This window comes from Patagioenas fasciata, chromosome 10, assembly GCF_037038585.1.
Source record: "Patagioenas fasciata isolate bPatFas1 chromosome 10, bPatFas1.hap1, whole genome shotgun sequence".
Classification (NCBI taxonomy): Eukaryota; Metazoa; Chordata; class Aves; order Columbiformes; family Columbidae; genus Patagioenas; species Patagioenas fasciata.
In genome coordinates this window covers 4,677,612-4,696,980 of record NC_092529.1, presented here as the reverse complement: position 1 = coordinate 4,696,980, position 19,369 = coordinate 4,677,612, and the positions used below count along the sequence as shown (strand labels likewise).

Below are 19,369 nucleotides of genomic sequence, written 5' to 3'. Positions count from 1 at the left end.
AAAGGCCAACGAGAATACACACATAGGGCAAAAGGGAACTAAAGCAGTGACATGAGATGGGTGAGAGCAGGGAGAAGCAGATGAACCCAAACCTCTGCTGGTGAAGGAAGAGGGGGCAGAAGGGAAGGACAGGGGAGATGGGCCAGGAGCCAGTTTAAGCCTGGAAAGAACCGCACGATTAGTTTAGGAATCAAGTTTTTTGGCTAATTTAGGAAGACTGGTTCTTGCCTCGTGCTGGTGGACAACAGTGTTCAGCAGAAACTGTACTTTAAGCAGTCCCACTATGGAAAATCACCACCAGAGCCAAAACGCGCCCCATGCCCCAGCCCAGCTCCCGCAGCAGATGGAAACTCCTGCAACCGGAGCTCTGGGAACAGCAGACGCCACGGTGTAGGAGTCGTCATCAGCGGAAGGTGGCACAAGATCATCTTGAAGAAACGCAGCCGGTATCTCACAGAGAGAGGAGGGAAAAGCCCTTGGTTCCTGCACCGCTGGTCCTGGTGCTCGGGATCAGCGTCCGCTTCGGAGAAAAAGAGGCAAATAGATTTGGGCCAATTGCATCACCGTGCAACACGAGCATGACACGCAGGTTGCATATTAAAATTTATTGAATTATCGTGTAAGAATTCTCTTTATTAAAATCATTTGGACTCTAAACTGATTATTTACAGACAAAAACTCTTATATCACCAATAGATTCCTACATCTCAGAACAGTATCTACAAACAGTTATTACACTATGTAACAAAATTCCGATTTTTTTTTTTTCAAGCTCTTTATATTAATTATTAATTCCAATTTGAGAAAGACAGTACCTCAGGTGCTCTGAGCAGAACTCAAGGTGTGGCAGGGCATGAATGCAGGTCAGGCCATACTGTAACAGACACCAAGTCACAGGGCTGGAAGAGGGCAGAGTCACCAGGACAGGGGACCAGGAGAAAGACTCTTGGAGCAAACGTGCTGGGTGTTCTGGAAACCAAAAGAATCATCCCGCCAAGAAAGGCACCAAAAAAGCAGCATCTCACTGCAACCGGGGCATCCCCTGAAAAAGAAATGGCATTGCACCAAGGCAGCAGCTTCTGAGAACCCTCTGTTTTCATTAAAAAAGAAAAAATGAGCCATCATTTCTGCCACAAAAAAAAAAAAAAAAGCTTCCAGGTACAACCCAAAATTTGCCACCAGAAAGATGAGAGCAAGTGCTGTCACATTGACGTGGCAAGGGTGCCAGCTGCTCCTGGTCGTGCCAACAGGAGAGACATTCAAATACACTAACGGATATTTATCTTAATACTGATCAGTTCTCAGCGTTTCGCCCAGACCAGGTGGAAGCAAGTTTCTTTCTCTGACTGCAGCACTAAATAAACGCTCACGCCTGCTGTTCAAGAGCATCCCCTTTCTGAGAATACGATTAAATCGGCGACATCCCCTCACTGTGCCGCTGGATGGGACCGGTCACCGTGCGGCACTCGCGGCCGGTGCCCACAGAACGTGCTCTCCGTGAGAAAAAGGGAACATCCCGAGAGGATTCTCCACCCTTCAGAAGGAGCGTCTGTCTCCAGAGTTTCTGACAAGCTGGTCATGGAATCAGGCAGAGAATGGAAGAAACTCGGAAGGATTGTGAGAAATAAATAAATAAGTTCTTCCCTACAAGAGGGAATTTTCATAACGAAACCTGTTTTGTGCAAATTTAAAAAAGCAACAGAACGCTGTTGTAGTAACGGATTTTGCCACAGGAGAGGGGCATGGACGGAGGGAAGAGGGGCCATGCCCGAACACCCCACTTAATCCCAGCGAGGGGCCGTCACTGCGTGTCCGTGGGGAGGAGGACGCCGGTCTCTACAACACCGAGGTCGGACGGATGGGAGGTGATGGGCACTGCCGGCTCTCCACCCTCACCGTGCCAGCTGTGCAAGGACAAGCTCCAGGTGTTAAATAAGTCAATCACCTACATTTAGCTCTATTTTCAAGTCTTGATTATTGCTCTAATAAAAGTGGGTTTTCACAGATACACTCGGAGAAAGATGATGATTTCTGACATCCAGGAGCACTGCTGAAAAGCAAAGAGGACATGGAGCCTCCTCACCCAACAACTTAAGCCAGACACGTTGGCAGCTCTTGTTGTGATTCCAGGAGAGCCACCAAGTCCTCCCCCTTTGCTGATGTGAGACGGATTCAGAATTAAGCCCCAAGCCACCCTGTTCTGGGAAAGAACAGAGATAATTCTGCAAAAAATAAGGGCAGACGTTAATAGTCCACAGAGCTGTAAATCCAGCAGGGAGCCTGGGGCTCCTGGCAGACGCTCAGCGAGTTGCAGAAGCCACAAACGGCACTGTGGTGCCCAGGGCAGAACGTCCATCCATCAATGCACATGGGGACAATGCGGCCCTGCCATGACACCTGAACCTGCCGCAAACCAGGGAATCACCTCCTGCAGTTCTAAGGGAACGGGCTTATCTAACATGCACCCTATCTGCTTTCTCCCACTGACAGTCCTTCCCTCCACCTAGCTTTTTTGGGGGCTGATTTAATCAGATTTGGTCGAGACAGGTTTCAGAGATGCTAAGTTCCCGTAAGTTTAGCGGAAATGGGTGGGTAGGCAGGAGCGAGACCCAAACTGGTGCCCACCTCGGGGGAGAGAGGCAAATTCTGTACCCTCCTTTCCACTCGGCAGCAGCCAGTTCGCTCACGGCTCTGTGGAGCAGGACAGGGGCAGGAGGTGGCACAGGGACATTTGCCGCACTCTGGGCACACAGAGTACCTGGGAATGCTGCTCAGAGAGGGCCGCAGGAGAGAGCTGCCTTTGCAGAAGAGAGCCCAGCGTTAGCTTGTTATACTGCCCAGAGAACAGTTTTGCAACGGTGCAGCACTCACACAAAGCCACAGGGCTGATCTGAATTACTGCTATATGCAACATAAAGAGAGAGGTAGGGACAGCATCCTGCCGTTTTAGCTCCAATCCATCCTGGCCTACGCAATCATCGCCTCGGGGAAGTGACAGGGTCATCAGAGGTGTCTACTTGCCCCAGGCAATGCAGGACATCAGCGTGGAATTAGCAGCAGGGGGGTGAGAATGAGTAGGGCACCCTTATGAATGGGAATTTGCTCCCAGAAGGGCAGAGCAGTCTGTGCACAAGGCATAGGAACAGAGGAGGGAGCAGCGAGGAGCTGCCCAGGGACAGCTGGCGACTCACTGGGCTTGTGCCTGCTCCAGCCTCTCCTCCCTGACACGAACCATCCCCGTTTGCAGGACACCTGATGCTCCTTGGGAACGACACAGTTGTGCTTCCCAGCTTCCTCGAGTTCACAGCTCAACAAATAACCCTTCTGCGTGCCGCAACGGGAGAGTCTGCGAAGCGAAACAGTGGTAAGGTGTAAGGCGAGCCTAACTGAAGAGCACACAGCTAAGCCTGGAACTGAGCTGCGGGGAAAAGTGAGCTGCTGTTACGACAACGGAGACATCTACGAGTCATCCCTGTGGACAAAGCAGTGGAGAAAACGTTGCTCCAGTGCTGACAGACGTTTGTCAGTAGAAGTGCACAGAGATACTTCTCCAAGAAAAGCTTTGTCTCAAAGCCACAAAATTAAACATTCTCCTTTAGCATTTAAATACATTAACTTTCTGAGGGTATTTACAAGTCCAGTTCAGAGCAGCAGAACAGTGAGACACCGGAGGGAGGGGAAGTGGCACAAGGCATTTGTGCTTTTCCAAAGAGCAGGGCAACCTCTGACCGTGAGGAACCGGGCAGACGGATCCCAAGCTGGGTCAGTGGAGACTGAGACGAGCCAGGCAGCGACTCTCACACACTGAATTTGTCCTGAGGGAAAGGGCGAGGGGCTGCTGTCCCTTTACAGCAGGCCCCGGGGCAAGAGCATGTGCTGGTGAGCACATCACATCCACAGAGATGCCGCGCAGACCAGAACACTGGGGAGCAAGAAACTGTCGCCATCGGATGCTCTCCTTTCTACATCCCACATACAGGACCAGCGGGGACATTGCTGCAGGGAAGTTTCTCAGGTGGGACACTGCAGGAGTGCTGGCCAGCTGGGGACAGAGGTTTAGCAGAGCTGTCAGCCTGGGGAAAGCGTCCTGGTCCCCGTTGAAGTGAGCGGCTGCAGCAGGGGAGTCTCCCAGCACTGCCAAGGGCATCCGTGCAAAGCCCAGTGCTCGGCTGTGTCACCTGGCTCTTCAACAACGGTGTTTGGAAACTTGGCACATTCATGTAACATCTGCAGGAAGGAGCTGTGTGGTCCCCCTGACTGTCTGCCAGAGGAAAACCCAAGTTTGTTTTGTTATTGTTTTTGTTTTGCTTTCAAAAAAAAAAAACACCAAAAAACAACCTGTAAAAAATATTCTCTGAGATGCAAGGATGCTTGTACTTTGTACTGCCTTGGCCATCCCTGCACATGTCACCCGCGGGTTCCTCGGACAGTCTGGTTCCAATGGCAGCAGGACGCCCTGTGTGTCGCTGGGACGAGCACTGTCCCCATTCAGCCAGGGGAGAGCAGTCTGTCTGCGCCTGTCACAAATCCGTCACTTTATTCTCCACAGCTGCTGCGATCTGTTGTAGTCTGTATCCGAGCTGCATCTTCTGTGCCGTTGGATCTTCTTCCAAGGCAGTAATGATCTGCAACGAGACAAATCGCTGGTGCCCTTTCTCCAGCACACGACACCGGCAACCAGCTCAACTCCACACACAGCGGAAAGCCCTGAGCTGGAATCCCAAGCGTGCTCAAGACTAGGGCAGGTATATAGTAATTCATCTCAAATTAACCACAAAATAAGTATTATAGATCTGTCCTAATAACTTATCAACTTCATAGTGCAAAAAGAATCCTAAACTTCTCACCTGAAGAATGATAACTTTAGTAAACAAATCTGAACTAACTGAATTTCATTTTTAAGTAGAAGAAGCTTTAAAAAGAAGTGTACAGGAAATCTCAACAGCCTCCAAGTTAGTGATGAGTCCCTTTTTGTGATTTCCTCCCTTCCTATTTGAAACTCAAGACATGGAAGTTACATATGCCAATGAAACAATACACAGCGTCATAATAATCTGGATGCTCTTGATTAATTTTGGATGATAAAAGGAGAAGGGCATGTTCATACCAGCAGGAAACCCAGACTCACCTGGTCATAGTACTTATTGATGTATTTGTACAATTCATGTAGAGCCACCAGGGAATTGAGGTCACCTGAGTAATTCTGAATAAGAGAGGAAGTTAAACAAAACCATGAGACACTGAACAACTGCCCTTATAAATTCTGCACCCTCACAACTCATTAGGAAATGTGCCTGTTGCACAAAGCAACAGGAAAGGGAATTCATCAGTAGTTCCTAGCACAGGAAAAAAGAAATAATCACATGCACGCTCAGCTGGAATGTCGCATCTTTGCTTCACTTTCTCTTAGATGCACAGGTGAGGGGCCAGGGGGACTTGTGAAATAATTTTATTTACCCGTGATAGCTCAGCCAGGGCAGAATTCATCTCCTGGTCACTGGCAGAGATGGTCTGACGGATGTCCGCGTAATACCTATAGAACAGTACAAAGGCAATTAGTGTCTTGCTCCTCCTAGTCTCCTTACTGCTTAAACTACGCCTCCTCAAGTTCATCACTTACCTTTCCACCATCTGCTTGTAGCGAGGAATGTCCCGGGCATAGAGCAGCTTATTGATCGGAGAGTCCTTGAACATCCAAAACCAGAGTTGATTAGAAAAAGCTCCATCATGCTGTGGGCTACCCTTGGCAGGTAACACCATCACTGCCATTTTCTGATATTCATTCGGGATGTGGATTTTATGGCCTCTGCATGGAGAGGTGCTTCAAATACCAGGCTCCCTGCTAGTCTGAGGAACCAGGAGGTGTGTTGGCGAAGGGACCTCTGGGATCCCTTGTCCAGCCCTTCACTTGGAGCTGGGTGATCACTCCTATGAGATCAATCGGCCGTGGCTTTGCATAGCTGATTGCCCAAATCTTGCAGAGATCCACCCACCCTGTCTCTGGTGAGCCGTGCAGGACCGTTCCACTCTCGGCACAGGGTGAGTAGTGGGGCTAAAAAGTTTTTCTAATGGCCAACCTGAATCTCCCAAGACACAGCCTGTGACTTACACTGTTCACCACAGCTGATTAGAGTTTAGCTCTGTCCCCCAAGCAGCTGTACGCTGTAAATAAAGAGCCCCACTCAACAACTTCTGTGCACTAAACAAAATCAGCTCCTCCTTCCTCTGTTCCCAGGAGTCCCCATCACTCTCCAGTGGCACATGGGAGCAAGGATGGGCCTGGCGTGCTGTCCCTGTGGTGCTGTGTAAACATTATCGCCTTCCTGGGGCCGCACTGCTCAAATATTTGTGCCAATCACACTCCCTTCTCCATCCGTACTTACCCGCCCTAACTTATGGTCAGCTATGGTACAGGAGTCCATGAAGGTCTGTGCGATGACCAGGAGCACAGCATCTACGTTATCTGACGTCTGCACATCAAAAACAAACTGGGGATTCTTGATGATGTTGATCCAGAACCGCAGGGGCAGGCTGGAGAAGAGACAGAAGCACAATGGGGTATCAACAAGAGCAGCAGTTGCAGTGCTGAAAGATATTCTGCACATGACTGCATCTCCCAGCTTTGCTCTCCCAGCAAAACCAGCTTTTCACACCATGCTCTGCTGCCTTGCAACTCCAATTTTGCTTCTCTTTAGTAGGCAAAGGTGGTTGTCACCGTACCTGTTTGTCTTCCAGATGTGGATGGTCTCAGGGTCTGCAATCCCATAGTGTAGCGCCTGCTCATCCAGCAGGTCAAAGAAGTATTTGACAGCCAGAGGAACGGGGCGGTTGGTACTGAGGATCACCTGGAACAAGTCATCCACAAACTTCTGCAGGGTGCCCTGTGGAGAATCGAGCAGGACAGAGTCAGCACAGGCAGAGGAGAGCAGAGCCCAGGCCTCCTGAGGAGCAGGGGTTGCCGCCTTCTGCTCAGCAACCTCCCCTCACCGGTCCAGAGTTACCCCCAGCTGCAGGGAGTAGCGGCAAAGGAGAAAGGAGGCCCCCAACAAAGCAAAATGTGGAGAGGAGCCATTGCAGGTAATGAGGATTGCTCCAGAGCTTGAAACGTGATGGGATGGTGCTGAACTGTAGACACTGCCCAGGGGAGGGGGACTGCTGGCTGCCAGGAGCTCTGTTCAGCCACACAGGGACAAGAAGCAGTTTGCTCAGCGCCAAAAGAAGTTCAGTAAATGTGGGAAGAACAGAGGCACTGCCTGGCAAAGTGCCCAGGCTATCACTTCAGGAACGGTGCTTCTGCAAGCAGGGCACTGGTGGGGAGCCTGGATGCCAAAAGATGTTCTTTTCTTGAGAACCGAGCAGGGGGACAAGTTCCTGGCTCAATTTTTTAACAATGATGCTGGAATGAAGCAAAAAGGAGAATTGTGAGCAGGTGCTATGCCTGATTTATGAATCTGTACTATTAGCACCATCTTGCTGCAGCAGGTCATGGGTCAGTTCTATCTTCTTGACCCTGGATGGGGTGGAAGGTGAGCAGACACGGCAGCCCCATGGGCACTGCCACCAAAGAAACTCTGCTGTGAAGCACAGGGTACCAGTTTTTCCTGTGGGACACGCAAAGATAAACATGGGGCGGACACAGGGATAAAACCACTTCTCGGTCTTCTAGAGGCTCTGCAAAACTTAACTCCTTAGTAGAAGCTTTGCACTGCAGCGCTGGGATCAGAGGGGAAACAACCAGCACATGTGTCAACCCAGGCAAAGGGGCTCTTCATCTCCATGCACATCCCTGCCATCTGCCGGGGGATAGGAAGGAAGGCAAGATCCCAAGCACAACACAATCTGTGCCCCTTCTCACCTTCATTGACAGCAGACGTGTCAGGTAGATCTCTGGGATTGCCTTGGCTCGCTCCCGATCTCTTAAGCTCCCACGTCGATGCTTTGGAAGCTCTGGCTCTTCTGTTGGTTTTACCAGGTGCCAAAGTTTGATGCCACCTTCATCTGCATCCTCCAGCATCGGTGTTTCTAAAACAAGCAAGTGTTTACAGGTGAGTGTCAGTTCTCTCACAGTAGAACTTGGCCAGATGAGCCCCAAGGAAGCAAGATTTCACAGTACGATAGAAACACAAATGGGAAGGAACCTCTGGAGGCCCCTATCCAGCCTTCTGCACAGAGTACAACTGTTGCTGGCACTACAGCAGGTTGCTTTTGTCCACCCAAAACCTTCAAAGTCTTGGAAACTTGCCCAGACAGACATCCCCTATCACACCTATGAGGGTCCAAATCACATATCAGCCTTCCATAGCAGCATAAAGCTGGGGCTACGGCGAGAGTCTTGTCTCACTAACTGGAAAGTGCTATAAAACAATTTTATGAGAACGGGACATCAGACTCACTCTCTCCTGGGATGTAATCCTGATTCTCCCGGTGGATGTGCTTGGTCAGGCGTGGGACCAGTGCTACTGTTGCTCCATCAGGCACCTGCACACAAGCAAAAATCGGTATTCTAACTGAACAGCGTGTTTCTCATCAGCACAACAGGCAAGTGCTTGCAGACCGAAACAGACTGTAACATTACTAGACATAGGGACAGAAACAGGGATTTTGGGGCACCATCACTGTCTTTTACTGATGGTAGGAGAATCTAATTTGTATAAATTAAGACAACCTGATGTGCAAAATATGATGAGATTATAATAATCAGGGACTGAGGTCATTCACACCTAAAACATGTTGCAGCAAAGCAGGACATATTGGTGTGAGGTAGTTAAAAAAAGACCCAAACTCTTTCCATTCCTAGGAGCTACTTTGCAGATCAATGCACCATCCCCTACTAACTGATTTGGACTGGAACATTAACAGATCCAGAAGCATCACCTTCATTGTGACAGCCACCAGGCATGAACTTGTGCATCTCTTCCCAAGCACCTGCCTGCATCTCAGGTACAGGTTAAGGAAGGGACTAAACTTGTTGAAGCCACAGCACTGAATTAATCTGGATATGCTGTTGCAAGAAAGCTCCAACCTTTTGACAGCGATCCACCAGGAGCCAGAGCCACAAATGGAGCATAACGGTGTGTAGAAGCTGAGAGGAGAGACACGGTAATGGTAGACTGAGTTCTGACCTTGTAATGCTGAAGAGTGTTCAGGCGTTTCCAGGTTCCTTGAACAACAGATGTCACATCCTCATCGGACAGTATCAGATGACCTGCCAGCCCTGATCTCCACTCTACAGCCATTAAAACACAGAAAATGCAAAGATGAACTGTTAATTTGGGCATCTCTGAAGTCTGCTGTGCTTCAACCTGGTTGATGTTGTTACAAGCCCACCCGTCCTCACCAACCTTCACCCATGCTGTCACACAGACATTGCCTTAGCAAGTGCCTGTACCAATGCCAAGTCCTGCAGTCACAGGACAGTCTCACCAAGCACATGGACAAGTAGCCTCACAGCCTCCCAGGTTCCACTCGCCAAGTTCCTACAAATTCTGTCAGATTGTGACTCTTCAAGCGGGTGATTCAAACCACAAATATGGACCCATAGTCCTTATTAGCTCCTACTCCCCCAGTACCTGCTCATTTATAAACGTCAATGCTACTCAGCAACAGCCAAAGAATTAACAAAATGGAAAACTGATTCACAATGCAAGTCCTACCTTCCGTTAACCACTGTGGGCAAAATCCTCCCTGACACACATTACTGAGATGCTGCTGTTGACGTCACTGGCAGAAAGAGCCAGTCTGTGACTACAGCATCTCCACACCACACTCAAACCAGCCTCCCCTCCTACACATTTCTCCCCACTTTTATTCCCATGTCCCCTTGCCCATGCCATTGCCATGGGTCTAAGTGTGGCAAAGAACACCATGAAATGGAAGGGGCTGGACCCAACTGCCTCTTTCCTGCATCATGTCTTGTTGGATCCAACCAGAGTGTGAGACCCTCCGTCTCTGCACACCCAGCAGAGAACGACACACATCACACCAGGGTGTTGTGCACAGACAGCAAACAACCGCTCTTGCACTTCCTCACTGAGTTTTGGCACCAAGGAGTTCTGCTCACCGAGGTCCAGGGTGTCTGGGTCTGGTCGGTGACAGTACGGCGTCCCTTTGTAGATCTGATCAAGGATCTTCTCCTTCACCTGTGTTATGGTGTCACAGTCTAGTACTTTGGCAGAAATCCCCTGGGAGTCCTCTGCCCCTCCTGCAGCCACTCCTGCTTGGGTCAAAGCATTTAAGGTCTGAGGAAGAAAAGAAAAGGTCACAGCTGATAAGATTACATCTGACACATTTACACCTTTGGTGGTTGGCATTAAGGCAAGTGAACAGCTACTCCTTTCACTGGAAGAGTTTCAGAAAGTTCAACGCTGTGTTCTCAGTCTTGTGTCAAGGGCTGGAAGCCAGTTCAGCAGCACTGGGGAGGAGCTTTGATGTGCCACCAGCAATTTCATCCCCTTATTTCTAGACACAGATCACAGCACATGCACCAGATTACTCTGCTCCTATTAGCCTAGGGCAAAAGCACCTGATTTAGCAGAGCTCTTGCTCATCTACAGAGTTGTGCTGCTGGGATAAACCTGGATCCCAGGATGCTGCACTTCTGCCTCAGTAATGGGAGCAGTGACATTCACACCTGTCATACCAGAGAGCCCAGAGGGAACAACAGATTTGGTTCTTACCAGAGTCCGGTACTCCAAGTCCTCTCTCAAAAGGCGGTTGTCATTCAGGGTATATTTGGCTTTCCCTGTCACCCAGTCGACTGGCCCTTTGTCCACCTGGTGCTTGATTCCTCGAAACAGCATGTAAAGGGGCTCCCCGACAGAATCCTGCACAGAAAGGAAGGAGTTTCACCTGAGAGAAATTTCAGTTTGGAAACACGGAGACCTGAGCAGAGAAGGAGAAGGACTGAGGATTCCGCAGCTAAACCACGGCAGGCACAGGCAGAGCCTCTGCATGGGGAAAGCGCACGGGCCAATGACCTGGTGGATGCACAAGACCGAGGCATCGCCAACCTGAGAGACTTGCCTTGCCACCCCCTCTCTAGGAAAGGAATTAGATCAGAATCTGTCCCCCCCACGCATAGACCAGCCTGTGTCTCAAGATAAAGGTGCTAAACCGAGCCCTCCATGATCTGGTGAGACACCCTGGAAACAATGAGTGGTATTAACGCTGATTTAAGCATCTCTGTCCCCAGTGAAGTGTCCAGCACTCTCATCTCCCACCCTGAAATACAGGATGACCCTGGCTCTATTTCAGCTCTGAGCGAGGCACAAAAGCAAAGCTGTGGCTGTCTCCCCTCTCTTTTGGCCTCTCTGCACCACAAAGGGACAAAGAGCTCACCCTCACGAACGCGTACAGGCAGATGGACATCCAGTTGGTTAACAGCTTCTCCACCACTGTTTCTGTCCTGCAAGAGAGCGTGAGGTTGGTCACAGGAATACGGTGCAGAGCAGGGAGGGATCTGGAGATACAGATCACTCCCCTTGTGAAAAGAGTACACTAAATGATGATATAGGATCAAGGGAGAGGGGAAAAAAAAGGCCTTTAGAGACCTGTAAGATCAATGCTTTTGATACCACTTATTAGAAGCACTTTTCAGCCTGAAGGAGGCACCAAATTACAGAATTGGAGAGACAAGCAAGCAGGGGACTGAGGACAGCTGCTGGTAGATCTTAAGCAAGGGAAATTTCTTCATATCAGAAGGATGGACCAGACAGAAGGCTAATGGAGATCCAAACACAGGAGATATTTCAGTTTAGCTTTCAACATGGCATGATTGTGAACCCAGGGATTTCTAAACAGCAAAGCGAGATCAGCAGACTTGGCAGAGCCCTAGTACCTGAGCATAAGGAGAGTGTTAATGCATAGCAGCTTCAAAAGAGGAGGAATTTGGTGTGGGCAACTCCATCTTCCTACTCTTTTCATGTCTTTCCTGTTATATTCCCTGCCAATACTGACTGGCCTGAGGGGTATCGTTACTGCTTCCTCCCGTTTGACGTGTGTTGTCTGGACACGCACTGGTCTTACAGCTGCAGCCCACGCCATGATGTTTTCCTACCCACAGGACTTTCAGACCTTGCCAGCTCTGTTCCCTCAGGTGGCTAGTGTAGGACCACGGCTGGCTCACTCACCTCCGCAGCATCAGCTTGGGGTTCTTGGCCACATACTGCTCCACGAGGTCATTCAGGAGTGTTTTGAGGATGTCAGTGAAGTACTCCAGCTTCCCGTGCAGCGACACCGTGAGCAATGATGCCACGTAGGCCCGGTCTCTTGGAGAGAAAGTGCGCTGGATTTCCAGAGTGTGGATGAACTGGTGGGGAGAGAGAGAAGCCAGTGGGTGAATCTGCTGAAAACCAGGCAGTCACAGCTACCGGCTCTGGGAAGAAGTGGTGCTGCATGGAGCTACTCAGGAATGACTGGAGAGAGTCCAGCAGTGGGCTACAAAGATGCTGAGGGGTCTGGAGCATCTTCTGTATGAGGAAAGGCTGAGAGAGCTGGGTCTGTTCAGCCTGGAGGAGAGAAGCTGAGAGGGGATCTTATTGATGCTGATAAATATCTCCAGGGCGGGTGTCAAGAGGATGGACCAGACTCTTTTCAGTAGTGCCCAACAACAGGATGAGAGGCAATGGGCACAGACTAAAGCGTAGGAGGTTCCATCTGAATATGAGGAGAAACTTCTTTACTTTGAGGTGCCAGAGCCCTGGAACAGGCTGCCCAGAGCGGCTGTGGAGTTTCCTTCTCCGGAGACATTAAAATCTGCCTGGATGCGATCCTGTGCAACCTACTCTAGGTAAACCTGCTTTAGCAGGTGGGTTGGACTGGGTGATCCCCAGAGGTGCCTTCCAACCCCAACCATTGTGTGATTCTGTGAGCTTTAACAGACACCAGCTGCTTCCTGCAATGAGCTGCCAGCGAGGAGGCCCTGACCCTGCAGCGGGTTGCAAGTAGAGAGAGGGATGTTACCTTGGTGAGGAAGAGCTTGCTGTTGAGCAGGTTGGAGAGCTGGACCAAGCCCTGCTCCACAGTTTGCCGCCGGCACTCAGGGATGTCCAGGTCCCTTTGCAGTGGTGACTCACGATGACCCGGGAAGAAGATGCGCTCTGCATAGGACTTGTAGTCCAAGAAGGGGATTCCTGTGCCCACAAGGTCACTTGTGAGGTCCATCATCTCAGTCATCAAGTCTGAGGGAAAGGAAATGCCCATGAGGTTGACGACACGATCACACAACCAATGGTGTAGACCATGAGGTGAGTGCAGGAACTAGGGCCAGCGGGATGGGGCTGAGGAAGAGGAAGGATGCTTCCTGCCAGGAAGAGGCACATTGACCTTTAGCTCTTCATCTGAGTCTGAAGGATGATGAACTGGAGAATCAGAGGGGCTGTACAGATAACTGTGCTCTGAATTGAAGAGAAGAATTACAAAATGGAAGAATTTGGCTGTATGTTTCAATGCACTGGCACAGGATAAAGTTACTGCCTGCTCTGAGCTACCCAAACAAGTATGCAGGAATGGAAAGAGAGGTTGAACTGAGAGTGGTTTTTCAAGCTTTCCTGTGAAGCTGCAAGAAACCAGGAGCTGAGTGACTGACCTGTGAATTCCTTTTTGCATCTGTCCCGAACACTCGTTTCCAGATTTTCCAGCTGGATTTGAACTTTCTTGTAATCCCTCAAGGCCTGTTTGCTCTTCCTCCTGCAGTAAGAAGCAGAATTGTTCCCAGTGGCTCCAGCCCAGAGACTGTCCTTGCCAACTGTTGTGTTGCTGCCAAAGACCCCAGGGCAGTTGGTTGTTGAGGTGATTTCTACTGAACATCACCTTTGCAGGATACCAGTGTTTTGTAAAGTCTCTTGGAGCACCCCTGAGGTGTGGGCTCTGAATGAACCACTGTGCAGGCAGGTACAAAATGCCTCACATACCCAACAACACCGGGGACTCAGAATTTGGCACAAAATAAAGAAAACCGGGACCTTCTTTAGGCCCAAGATATACACACTTGGCCACATCCACTGAACAATATCATAGAAGATCTTAAAGACCTCATACAACGCCAGAGTTTCTTACCTATATATGAAGACGATGACCAGAACAATCAGTGCCACAAAGGATGCGCCAACACCCAAACCAATCTGTGCCTCCAGCGGGAAGGTGAGCTGGCTTTCCGTGTCGTACTGCACCCGGCCCAGGAGGAAGTTCAGGTTGCCCATCTGCACCTGTAAGAAAGCACGTGCCACGGTGTCAGCTCAGCCAAGCAGTGAAACGCAAAGTCACAGGGCTTCTCCAGAATGGGTACAGGTGGCATCCAGCTCTCTAGCATAGAATTACAGAATCATTTTGCTTGGAAGAGACCCTCCGGATCACTGAGTCCAACCATAACCTAACACTAGCACTAAACCATGTCCTAAGTACCTCGTCTAAATGCCTTTTAAACCTCTGCAGGGATGGTGACTCCACCACTGTCCTGGGCACCCTGTTCCAATGCCTCATAACCCTTTCCAGGAAGAAATGGTTCCTAATATCCAATCTGAACCTCCTCTGGCACAACTTGAGGCCATTTCCTCTCATCCTATCACTTACTACTTGGGAGAAGGGACCAACGCCCTCCATGCTCCAACCTCCTTTCAGGCAGTAGACAGCGATAAGTTCTCCCCTCAGCTCCTGTTCTCCAGGCTGAACAGCCCCAGTTCCCTCACCCGCTCCTCATCACACTTGTGCACCAGCTTTGTCGCCTCCTCTGCACTCTCTCTAGTAACTCAATGTCCTTCTTATGATGAGGGGCCCAAAATTGAACCGAGGATTCGAGGTGCAGCTTCAGCAGGGCCGAGTACAGTGGCACAATCACTTCTCTAGTCCTGCTGGCCACACTATTCCTGACACAAGCCAGCATGCTGGTGGCCTTTTTGGCCACCTGAGCACACACTGGCTCATGTTCAGCTGGCTGTCGATCAACACCCCCAGATCCCTTTCTGCCAAGCAAAAGCTGTCCCACAGCACAACTCCTCAAGCCAGCAATATCATTTGCTTTCAGGCAATGTTTGGCGTGTAAAAGAAGAGTTGAGAACTAAGAGCAGCTGCTTGCACCCCTGGCACCTCCCCTGTTCTGTCTCCACTTCCCACCCCACTCCCTGTCTCCACCACTGCTTCTTGCTTGTGCTTCAACTCGACAAACGGCAGGATTTCTTGCGGTGCTGCCAATTCCCTACCGTGAACTCCGGGAGCAAGTCCGTGCCCTCCCGCTTGGTGCGGTGCCGCGGAGCCGGCTGCTCGGAGGGGGGCTCGCAGTACAGATGGTTCCTTGTTAGTGTCTTCACTACGCAGATTCCTTCCCCAATCATAGCCATAACCTCATCCTTGGAAATAGCCAGATCTAGGTTTTCCCCCTGGAACACATGTGGAACAGCACATCAAACTGGGGAAAAAACAACTCTGCATTTTCACAGCTCTAGGGAAGATGGAGGAGACCGAACACCATAGGATGAAAAAAGCCTTTTTTTCTTCTCTGAGAAGGCTCACATCTGGATTGGCTGCAGAAGTTCGTTCTGTAAGCTAAAAAATTCACTTGCATGTGATGCAGATTATAGCTTTAGGAACCATATCATGCTGCATAAGTACAGTTATAGATAACCTGTCTTCTTAAGGCTCTTTAGCTACAGCACAGCCAAGCTCAACTCTTCACTCTGTGTACAGACATACATACAAACGAAACATGTATTTTTTTTTAAAAGGTAGTCTCATGTCAGTTAACCTAAACACTCAGGTAAGTCAATGTTCTTATCTACTATACAGATTTGCTTTAATTTGGGGGGATTAAGACTTTTTTTCTTTTAATAAAACCATGCTGACTGATCTTAATTACATTTTTATGTTTTCATGGTTTCTAAGCTGAATCCTGCAGCAGCGTTTCATGCTTTTACCCAGAACTCTGTCAGGGTATCCTGACAGGTTGGTAGATCAACCTCCTTGCTCTTGGAAAGCTTGTACCTTGTTAGTTCTCCTTCAGCCTCCTCAAATTGCCCTGCTATGCATTCACTACCCATGGTAGCAGTCTAGGTATTTCTAGACTAGTCCATCCTCACAGTTTTCACTCATACACAAAAAAAGAGCAAGTGGAGAAAGCGCATCTCCAGCTGCAGCCATTAACTTTCTTAAAGCACCTTTCCATACCAAAGAAATATCTCAGAGACTTTTTTTCTCACATGTACAGAGAAAACATTAGACACCCTGCCCCTCTGCATCACCTTTAAAGTGATTTTCCTATCTCCACCTAGTAACAGGTCTTCCCTACTCACCACAATACTTTTACTCTTAAGTTACTTCTAGAGGAACCGTAAGAAGTTAGGAAAGAGCCAGCAGCTGAGAATAGGATGCAGGGTTCATTTAGTACTAATAACTCATATAAAATAGTTTATTAAGACTAAAAATAAAAAAGGACAGAAGTTTCCCCAAGCCTGATGAAGCCCTTCATGATTTATACGCAAGAGGCTTTTTGATGCTCCCTTTTCCTTCTACTTATGTACCATTTCTCACAGGCCAAAGCAGATGTGCTGGGACAGGTTGTTATCCTATCAAAGGCTTTTAAACCTTGGGTGCCGCATGACACCAATTTAAAACACTCAAGTCAGATATAAATTTGTATAACGAACATTATTTTCAGCTACTTTGTGGGTTACCTCCACAGAGATGACGCTTCCTGGCTTGTGACGATAGGGTTTGGCAGGGTCTTCAGCATTCAATGGTTTTAGGATGGGGTTGACTTCGTAAGAGAAGGGCATGGGATGCAAGGAGTTGAAATCAAAGCTCAGATTATCCAGAATAAATTCCAGTTTGATACGGACATTTCGCAACAGCATGTTAATGGCTGGAGTTTTGCACAGGATCAGGTAGGAGGAGTTAACAAGACATGGTTCTTCAAACTAAATGCAAAAGGCAAAAAAAGTGTCAGTAATGAAACAGTAATGCTTCTCCTACGGCTTTGCAATACTTCCCAACCCTGAGCAACGTGGGGCCAGTCTGCATTCCTCTCCTCTGGAGCAATGCCAGAAGAACCCTGCTTAATTGTAGAGGGAAAAATCCAAGATCTAAGGAATTTGCCTCGCTCCTCTAAAGACAGTTTTCATAGCATTGGCTTTGTTGCAAGTACTTAGGTCTCAGCAATGGGAATCAGCTCTGACATGCCCCTGGCAGCAAATTCTGGAGGGGCATCAGCTTTAGGTCTCCCTGCTCTGACAGAATGGGACCAAAGACCTTCAATGCAAAGCTGATTTCCTGGTCTGAATGCTTCTGTGACAGAAGTGTTCCTTCATGCGGCTGGATATGTTTTATACATTGGGTGAAAGTACTAGAGTAATTTTTTTCTCCCTTACAGTGACAAATGCCTTCCTAAGAAGATGGGTAAATCCAGCTATTATTGATACATGTGCATCAGGAGCACATTCTCCCAGTTCATGTACAGTTCACCCTCCATCATTTGCAAAAGCAAATCCTTCTTGTGCTTTGGCTGCCAAACACCCTCTACCTCTGCAGATTCTGCTGCGTGCTCTGTGGCCCTGATGGTCACACATCGGCAACCTCTGTGGCGACCCATCTCCAGACACTGGCAGCAGGAGAGCAGAAAGTGTTGGTGGAACTGGTAATTTCACTGAACTTCACCTGGTTTTGAATCTCAGAGTGGAACGGAACTGAGGGGCTACCAAAGGTGGACTGAACTGTGCAAAAGGAGAAGTCTGGAGCATGGACATGCTAAGCCACGCAAGCTGTCTGGCTCAGCTGTAGATTTCTTTATTTCCATGCTGCTGCCCCACTGTTTCTGTCCATCACAAGTCCTGCACATCGCTAAGAAGATGCAGACTCAACTCATGGAAATGTTTGTGAAAGCACTTAACCTCTCAGTCTGGCAGAGAACACTTCCACTTGGTCAAAACTGTTGGTATGATCCAAGTAGACAACAGCAAGTGGGGGTGAAAAGCCCTAGGGACAGAAAATCCACCTCTCCAGAGCAACACGTCAGCCCTTGTGCACCCTCAGCTCCACTGATCACTTGACACGCTACCTGCTGGATGCTGCACAGAGTGTCCTCGGGGCACTCAGTGTCCGGGATGATTCTGCGCCACCGTCCCAGTCCTCGGCGCCGGCGTTCAGATGGAGAAACCGTAACTCGGATCTTTGGTTTCTGTACAACGTCCAGGTTGTATCCATGAACTCTGAGCACTCTCCCTCCACTGAAAGAGAAAAGCAGCTGATCTCACCCACCTGTTATTCATTAGCTCTGTCTTGCCCATGCTCCCACCCTGCTGCTGATGCTCATTCCTACAAGCCTGGCTTTACTTCAAAGTGCAACTCGACAAAGAGATGCTGTTGGTGCCACAGTACCCGCCTCAGCACGCTGCCCTGCGAAAGGTGCACTCTGTCTTTCTACCTGAGGAAGCTTTTAGGTGGCTCTGCAAAAGTGATGTTGGGATCCAGAGTGTATCTGAAGAGGGACCCTTCCAGTCTCCGCTCTTGGTCCCCGTATTTGATGGTGACTGGGAGTTCTGCAGACACGTTGCTGGGACTGGTCTGGCATGCCAGCTGATCCTCCGTCATCTCAGAGAGGCTTGGAGAGACAGGAGAGAGAACACACGATTAACACAGCCCCTGCAGAGACACATTTTATAGCACTATGGCTTGCTCTTGGCAGACAATCTGAAAACCTCTCCTGGTATTTTCCTAAATTTAATGCTGAAAAGTCTTGTGCCTTATCTGAACAAGCAATAACTGCTGGGCAGTTGCCAGTGAGCAGCATGTGGACAAAAAAGCAGGTACGACCTCTGTCCTGACTGGAGACACTTGAAGCATGCTACCAAGGCAAGCGCACCTTCTCACCAACAGTGCTGCCAGGTGTACGTGTCCCAGAACGCAAGAGAACAAAACCAGCCGCTAGTGTTAGTCTGCGGGGGCCAACTGCAGCTCCCCACCAGCAAAAACAGAGCTGTCAGCATGCGGTATAGTCCTGTCAAAAGACACGCAGAACAGAGGCCATGCAGCACTGTTCACGTCCGAGGGAACATGGTCAGGAACATTAAGATGGCCAAGCTTGTGCCATGACCCTTGAGCAGAAGATCTCCTGGAATGCCGAGGAGAGCAGAGCTCCTGCAGCCCACACTAAGGGTTGAGCCAGGCGGTGTCACATCCCGCAGGGCTCGGGGAAGGACCCAGGGCAGTGATCTTACATGTGGCAGGGGAGGTCTCCAAGCAGGATGCTGATCTCACTAGGATGCCCAGTCAGCAGCTTTGAGCCCAGAAGGGTCAGGCAGGTTCCTCCTGCTTTGGGGCCCTGAGTTGGAACAATGGATTTCAGCTCTGGGTTCTAGAAGTGGGGAAGAAAACCAAAATAAAATGA

At 49.4% G+C, this 19,369-nt stretch overlaps 1 protein-coding gene across 6 annotated transcripts in view; it reads right to left on the bottom strand.

Moving 5' to 3' along the window:
* Positions 1–590: 590 nt before the first annotated feature.
* PLXNB1 (plexin B1) overlaps positions 591–19,369 on the bottom strand; it is an 82,198-nt gene continuing 63,419 nt past the window's right edge. For all 6 annotated transcript variants that reach the window (XM_065845192.2, XM_065845190.2, XM_071812954.1 and 3 more), the window contains 21 exons: positions 19,200–19,336; positions 18,407–18,583; positions 18,041–18,209; positions 16,662–16,904; positions 15,195–15,371; positions 14,056–14,204; positions 13,586–13,686; positions 12,961–13,178; positions 12,129–12,307; positions 11,338–11,404; positions 10,677–10,823; positions 10,061–10,238; positions 9,123–9,226; positions 8,394–8,478; positions 7,856–8,022; positions 6,721–6,881; positions 6,384–6,531; positions 5,621–5,685; positions 5,458–5,533; positions 5,129–5,203; positions 591–4,625 (listed from right to left, as the gene is read on the bottom strand). In XM_065845192.2, coding sequence (XP_065701264.1) covers positions 4,521–4,625; positions 5,129–5,203; positions 5,458–5,533; positions 5,621–5,685; positions 6,384–6,531; positions 6,721–6,881; positions 7,856–8,022; positions 8,394–8,478; positions 9,123–9,226; positions 10,061–10,238; positions 10,677–10,823; positions 11,338–11,404; positions 12,129–12,307; positions 12,961–13,178; positions 13,586–13,686; positions 14,056–14,204; positions 15,195–15,371; positions 16,662–16,904; positions 18,041–18,209; positions 18,407–18,583; positions 19,200–19,336 — 2,928 coding nt within the window. In that variant the 3' untranslated portion in view covers positions 591–4,520. The remainder of the gene's footprint in view (positions 4,626–5,128; positions 5,204–5,457; positions 5,534–5,620; positions 5,686–6,383; positions 6,532–6,720; positions 6,882–7,855; positions 8,023–8,393; positions 8,479–9,122; positions 9,227–10,060; positions 10,239–10,676; positions 10,824–11,337; positions 11,405–12,128; positions 12,308–12,960; positions 13,179–13,585; positions 13,687–14,055; positions 14,205–15,194; positions 15,372–16,661; positions 16,905–18,040; positions 18,210–18,406; positions 18,584–19,199; positions 19,337–19,369) is intronic.